Source organism: Arachis stenosperma, chromosome 9 (genome assembly GCF_014773155.1).
Source record: "Arachis stenosperma cultivar V10309 chromosome 9, arast.V10309.gnm1.PFL2, whole genome shotgun sequence".
NCBI classification, from domain to species: Eukaryota; Viridiplantae; Streptophyta; class Magnoliopsida; order Fabales; family Fabaceae; genus Arachis; species Arachis stenosperma.
The window spans coordinates 122,108,763-122,115,919 of NC_080385.1; the positions used below are offsets into that span (position 1 = coordinate 122,108,763).

At 39.0% G+C, this 7,157-nt stretch overlaps 1 protein-coding gene across 1 annotated transcript; it reads left to right on the forward strand.

Annotated features, from left to right (window-relative positions):
• Nucleotides 1-878: 878 nt before the first annotated feature.
• On the forward strand, nt 879-1,813 carry LOC130949880 (uncharacterized). Its single transcript, XM_057878488.1, has 2 exons — nt 879-957; nt 1,092-1,813. Exons 1-2 carry the CDS (start codon nt 879-881, stop codon nt 1,811-1,813), a joined length of 801 nt encoding a protein of 266 aa, XP_057734471.1.
• The last annotated feature ends 5,344 nt before the right edge of the window (nt 1,814-7,157 follow it).

A 7,157-nucleotide genomic window follows, 5' to 3' on the forward strand; every position in this document is an offset into this window, starting at 1 on the left:
TACCACCGTCCAAGCATGTTCTCAACATCCAATCACAAAAATAGTTCAACTCAGTGGTTCCATCAAAATTCAGCAAATTCAGAATAATTCCAAACACATTGAGCAACAACATAGAATTTATTAAACTAAACTAACTAACCTATACTAACAACCTAGAATCAACTAACAGCAAACTAATCTAACTAAACTAATTAACTAAAATCAAACTACTCAACAAGATTAATCTAACTTAACAAAAATTAAAATGGAATTGAATAAAAAACTTAGAATTGAGCAAGCAGAAACAGAGCCAAGGGAAGGAAACAAAGGTAGGACTGTGTAGCAACAGTGGCCAACTAACGGAGCAGGGTGTAAATCCCGTAAAATTAGCAAATAATTAATAAATAAATTAATTTTAGTAAAAAAATAGGAATTTAAATTTTATAGTTTAATAAGATAGAGCTAATAAAATAAGAATTTTGACACTAATTTCAAAGAATTTGGCCCAAGATTGAGCCGAACGGGCTGAAACAGTCGAACCGGATCCAAAATAGGCCCAAGGCCTAACCGATTGGCCAAATAACTTAATGAAGAGAGTCCCTTTTCTTCCTCATTCAGCAAAGGAATGCTGAAACAAGCCAAGGGGAGAGAAGAAAAGGTTCCAACCCTTGGCCTTGATTGAATCCTCCATAACTTTGCGCCTGAAAACTTTGCTTAATGGAAGTGCATTAAGTATGAGGGGGCCTTCGGAGTGATATTCTGAGCTCTGTTACACCAATGGACATCAGAGTGTTCTCTGAGCTTGTAAACAAAAGCCGAGTAGCAGAAGAATGTGTGAGGAAGGTTGCATTAGAGAAGGGGACTCTGAGGATTAGTACCGAGAGGCAGAAATTTCAAGCATGGAGGTTTTGTTCCGTAACATAATCAGGGTCAAGGCAGTTTCAGGAGGCCGAATAACAATGCCAATCAAGAAAGAAGGTATGTAAAGCAGCCATAGAGTGATCTAAGCTGTCAAAGATGTGGGAAGCATCATCCTGGAGTCCCATGCAGAGTAGGATTGGGGGTGTATTTTTTTTGTGGACAATCCAGGAACTTGGCCTGGAATTGCCCAGAAAAGAAAATGGATGAGATTGGTAGAGTACAGCAGCCAGGGAGAGTGTTCATTACTTCAGCAGTAGGTGCCGAGGGATCCGAGACCTTGATCAGAGGTAACAATAAAGTAGCTGGTAAAAGTTTAAGTGCTTTGTTTGATTCTAGGACAACGCATTCATTTATAGCATTTGAAAGGGCTAGTGAGTTAGGTTTGAAGATTATGGTCTTAGGTTATGATTTAAAGGTGCATAATGTCACTTCTGAAGTCGTTGTGACTAGGTTAGGATGCCCACAAGTTTTGTTTTGGGTTCAACAGCATGATTTCGTACCTGATTTGATTTGTTTACCTATGACCGGTCTAGATCTCATTTTGGGATTGGATTGGTTATCTAAGAATCATGTTTTGCTTAACTGTTCTGAGAAATCAGTATACTTTGTGCCGGAAGGATCGGAAGGGCCGATTGTGGTGAATAGGTACTATTTGAACTCTATGACAGTAAACTATTTTGGATGTGAATGCCAAGGTGTTATGCTATTAACGACGAGTGTTTCGAGAGATGAACAAAGCTTAGAGCAGATTCCGGTTGTTTGTAAATTTCCTAAGGTGTTTCTGGATGACATTGATGAATTTCCACCTAATCGAGAGGTCGAGTTTGTAATTGAGTTGGTGCCTGGAGCAAGTCCAATCTTGAGTGCTCCTTATAGGATGTCACCTGTGGAGATGGCCGAGCTTAAGGCTTAGCTGAAAGACTTAATGGGTAAACACTTCATTCAATCGAGTGTTTCTCCGTGGGGAGCACTAGTACTTCTGGTAAAGAAGAAGGATGGGAGCATGCGTCTGTGTGTCGATTATAGGCAATTAAACAAGGTTACTATGAAGAATAAGTATCCGTTACCAAGGATCAACGATCTAATGGATCAACTTCAGGGAGCTGGAATGTTTTCCAAGATTGACTTGCAATTTGGGTATCATCAGATAAGGGTTAGAGATGAGGACATTCTGAAGACTGCTTTTAGAACGCGATACAGTCACTACGAATACACGGTAATGTCTTTCGGGTTAACTAATGCCCCGGCAGTGTTTATGGACTACATGAACCGAATCTTCCGCCCGTTCTTAGATAAATTTGTTGTCATCTTCATTGATGACATCCTCATTTATTCCAAAGCCAGAGCAGAATATACAGATCATTTGTTAACTATGTTACAAATCTTGAAGGAGAGAAAATTGTACGCCAAGTTATCTAAATGCGAGTTCTGGAAGAGTGAGGTAAACTTTCTTGGTCATGTAGTAAGTTAACAGGGGATTTCTGCGGATCCTGCTAAGGTTGAGGTGGTAATGAATTATGGGTGACCAGCTTCTGTGACGGAGACTAGGAGTTTTCTAGGTTTGGTGGGTTATTATCGGAGGTTCATTAAAGGATTTTCACAACTTGCTTAACCTTTAACTAAGCTGACAAGAGCTTGAAGTACCTCTTTGAGCTGAAAGAACTGAATATGCATCAGAGGAGGTGGATGGAGCTTCTAAAGGACTATGACTTCAAGTTGAATTACCACTCTGGAAAGGCGAATGTTGTGGCAGACGCTTTGAGCCGGAAGTCCCTATGCGCTACTTGGATGATGCTACGAGAGGAAGAGAAGAGTTCGGTACTTTATGTTTGAGTCAGTGATAAACCCCATTTTTAGGGTTTATCCTGTGCTTAATCTAGTGGATTTTATCCATTATTCTCACACTTATTCATACAATTCGCATGTTTTACGTTTTCCTTTCCGATTTTGTGCTATGATTGAAAACATGCTTCTTTGTCCTTATATTTGCTAATATCAATCCTCTCTTATTACCATTCGATGCCGTAATATGTGCGTTAAGTGATTTCAGGAATTACAGGGCAGGAATGGTTTGGAGGATGGAAAGGAAGCATGCAAAAGTGGAAGGAACACAAGAAATTGAAGGAACTACAAAGCTGTCAGCCCTGACCTCTTCGCACTCAAATAGTCATAACTTGAGCTACAGAGGTCCAAATGAGACGGTTTCAGTTGCGTTACAAAGCTAACATCTAAAGCTTCGAAATGATAATAATTTGCCATAGTGGCCATACTACTAGGTGATGTGCACACGTCATACCACGCACACACATCGCATTGACAGAAAACCAGCCTATTAAGATTCGTAACCAGCGATTTATGGGCTCTTTTTGGCCCAGTTCCAGGCCCAGAAAACACATATTAGAGGCTGGGAGTGAAGCAGAATGGGAAGAGACATTCATACAACTTTCATTCACACAAATTGAGGTTTTATATGTAGTTTTTAGAGAGAGATGAGACCTCTCCTCTCTCTAGGTTTTAGGATTTAGGATTTCTCTTCTACTCTTATTGATTACTCATTGTTATTACTTTAGTTTGTGAACTTTTGATGCTAGATTCAATTTCCATATTAATGCAATTGATTGTTTGAATTTTATATTCTATTATTGCTTTTTTATGTTTTTATTCTATACCTGCCAAGTGCTGGACAAAATGCTTAGAAGGTTGTTAGAGTAGGATTCTATGTTCTTGGCTTGGTTGAGTAATTGGTAACACTTGAGTTATCAAACTCCTTTGTTGATTAATAAATTAACATTACTGATTAATTTGGATTCCACTAAAGCTAGTCTTTCCTTAGGAGTTGACTAGGACTTGAGGAATCAAATTGATTAGTCCACTTGACTTTTCTTCATTCGTTGAGGGTTAACTAAGTGGGAGCAATGAACAATTCTCATCACAATTGATAAAGATAACTAGGATAGGATTTCCAGTTCTCCTACCTTGCCAAGAGCTTTTCTCGTTATTAGTTTATTCCATTTGCAATTTACTTTTCTTGTTCTCTTATCCAAAACCCCCAAAACATACTTTTCCATAACCAATTATAAGCATACTTCCTTGTAATTCCTTGAGAGACGACCCGAGGTTTAAATAATTCGGTTATCAATTCTATTAGGGGTTTGTTACTTGTGACAACCAAGTTTTTGTACAAAAGGATTTTTGTTGGTTTAGAAACTATACTTACAATGTGATTACTTTTGTGAATTCTTTACTAGCAAAATTCTATTCGTCGAAATGGCGTCATTGCCGGGGAATTGCAAACGTGTGCCTTATTATTGGTTATTGTAAATATTTGCTTTTGCTTGTTTATTTGTTTTCATTTTTGTTTTTAATTTTTATTAACTACTATGAATTCTCACCCCTCTGGCTTTAAGTTTGGTTCCAATGTTGTTGATGGAAGCTATAATGAGAACATGCATCAAGGTTGGAAGAATCAAAGATGGGAGGAGCCACAAGGATTTGATTAACCCTCTTGGCAACAACCCCCTCCAATGCGCTATAGCCAACAACCACTCTGTGATGCATACTAAGACAATAGTTATGGTAGACTCTTTCGTGACAACCCACCCCCACCAAATTACTATGGTCAAGAGCCATTACAAGGAGCGTACCAAGATGAAGAATATGGTGGACCCCCTTGTAGTTACCAACAAGCCCCACCATATGCCTACGAACAGCCTCCTCAACATAACTCTGAACCACCATACTCACAAGCCCCTTATCCACCACACCAACCACCATATGAACCATACCCAGAACCACCACCTCAATATTCACCATCTCTATATCCTTATCAAGAAGAACCACCTCCGTGTTATGAGCCCTTTCTCCCAACAAATGAACCCTCATTTCCACCCCAAACCTCCATGGAGAACACACTTACCTCTCTCATTGGTCTCACCTCTAAACTCTAAAATCTTATATCCCGCATGGACCAACCCTTTACCTCCAATATTCAACACTCAAGCTTCAGTGCACCGCCATCCTCCGTGTAAGAATACCTGTATCCATCAATCCAAGAGCAACATGATCCCAACGATACTATTGACATGGAACAAGAAAGAAGGGATCGTTGATGAGCGGATAATTTATACGCTTTTGGCATTGTTTTTAGTATGTTTTTAGTATGTTTTAGTTAGTTTTTATTATCTTTTTATTAGTTTTTACTTAAAATTCACTTTTCTGAAATTTACTATGAGTTTGTGTGTTTTTCTGTGATTTCAGGTATTTTCTGGCTGAAATTGAGGGACCTGAGCAAAAATCTGATTCAGAGGCTAAAAAGGACTGCAGATGCTATTGGATTCTGACCTCCCTGCACTCGAAGTGGATTTTCTGGAGCTACAGAGACCCAATTGGCGCGCTCTCAATTGCGTTGGAAAGTAGACATCCTGGAATTTCCAGCAATGTATAATAGTCCATACTTTGCCTGAGATTTGATGGCCCAAACAGGCGTTCCAAGTCAGCTCAAGAATTTTGGCGTTTAACGCCGGAACTGGCACAACAATGGGAGTTAAACGCCCAAACTGGCACAAAAGCTGGCGTTTAACTCCAAGAAAAGTCTCTACACATGAAAGCTTCAATGCTCAGCCCAAGCACACACCAAGTGGGCCCGGAAGTAGATTTTTATGTCATTTACTCATCTTTGTAAACCCTAAGCTACTAGTTCTCTACAAATAGGACCTTTTGCTATTGTATTTTCATCTTTGGATCTTTGAATCTTTTGATCACTTTAGGTCTTTGGATCATGTTATTATGATTGAACCCTCTTTGGGAGGCTGGCCATTCGGCCATGCCTAGACCTTGTTCTTATGTATTTTCAACGGTGGAGTTTCTACACACCATAGATTAAGGTGTGGAGCTCTGCTGTACCTCAAGTATTAATGCAATTACTATTGTTCTTCTATTCAATTTGGCTTATTCTTGTTCTGAGATATCACTTGTTCCTCAACTTGATGAATGTGATGATCCATGACACTCATCATCATTCTCACCTATGAACGTGTGCCTGACAACCACCTCCGTTCTACCTTAGATTGAGTGAATATCTCTTGGATTCCTTAATCAGAATCTTCGTGGTATAAGCTAGAATTGATGGCGGCATTCTTGAAAATCCAGAAGGTCTAAACCTTGTCTGTGGTATTCTGAGTAGGATTTAAGGATTGAATGACTGTGACGAGCTTCAAACTCATGAAGGCTGGGCGTTAGTGACAGACGCAAAAGAATCACTGGATTCTATTCCAACCTGATTGAGAACCGACAGATGATTAGCCATGCTGTGACAGAGCGCGTTGAACATTTTCACTGAGAGGACGAAACTGTAGCCACTGACAATGGTGATGCCCAACATACAGCTTGCCATGTAAAGGAGTAAGAAAGATTGGATGAACACAGTAGGAAAGCAGAGAGACGGAAGGGACAAAGCATCTCCATATGCTTATCTGAAATTCTCACCAATGAATTACATAAGTATCTCTATCTTTACTTTATGTTTTATTTATCATTTATCCTCCATAACCATTTGAATCTTCCTGACTGAGATTTACAAGATGACCATAGCTTGCTTCATACCAACAAATCTCCGTGGGATCGACCCTTACTCGCGTAAGGTTTATTACTTGGACGACCCAGTGCACTTGCTGGTTAGTTGTGTGAAGTTGTGATAAAGAGTTGAGATTGCAATTGAGCGTACCAAGTTTTTGGCACCGTTGCTGGGGAATTAAATGTCCTAACTATAGTTTCGCATTTGTTCCCTGCAATAACAGTGCCAAGTTTTGATCCGGCAATAACACCAAGTTTTTGGTGCCGTTGCCGGGGATTGTTTGAGTTTGGACAACTGACGGTTCATCTTGTTGCTTAGATTAGGTATTTTTCCTCAGAATTTTTAAAGAATGAATTCTAGTGTTTCAAGGTGATGTTTTCATCATCACCAAAGATGATTGATTCTCATCAATTTAGCTCTTGAATGCAATGTCCTGCTGAAACTTGGCTAGCCATGTCTAATCTTTTTAGACTAAAGCTTTAGACTAACATTGCATGATTCCTGGAATTCATATTAAAAATTTTGAATCTCTTTATTTTCTTTTCCATATAATTTTTGAAAAAATCCAAAAAAAATTTATAAAATCATAAAACCAAAAATAATTTTATGTTTCTTGTTTGAGTCTAGTGTCTAATTTTAAATTTGGTGTCAATTGCATGTTTCTTTTCTTCTTGCATTTTTTGAA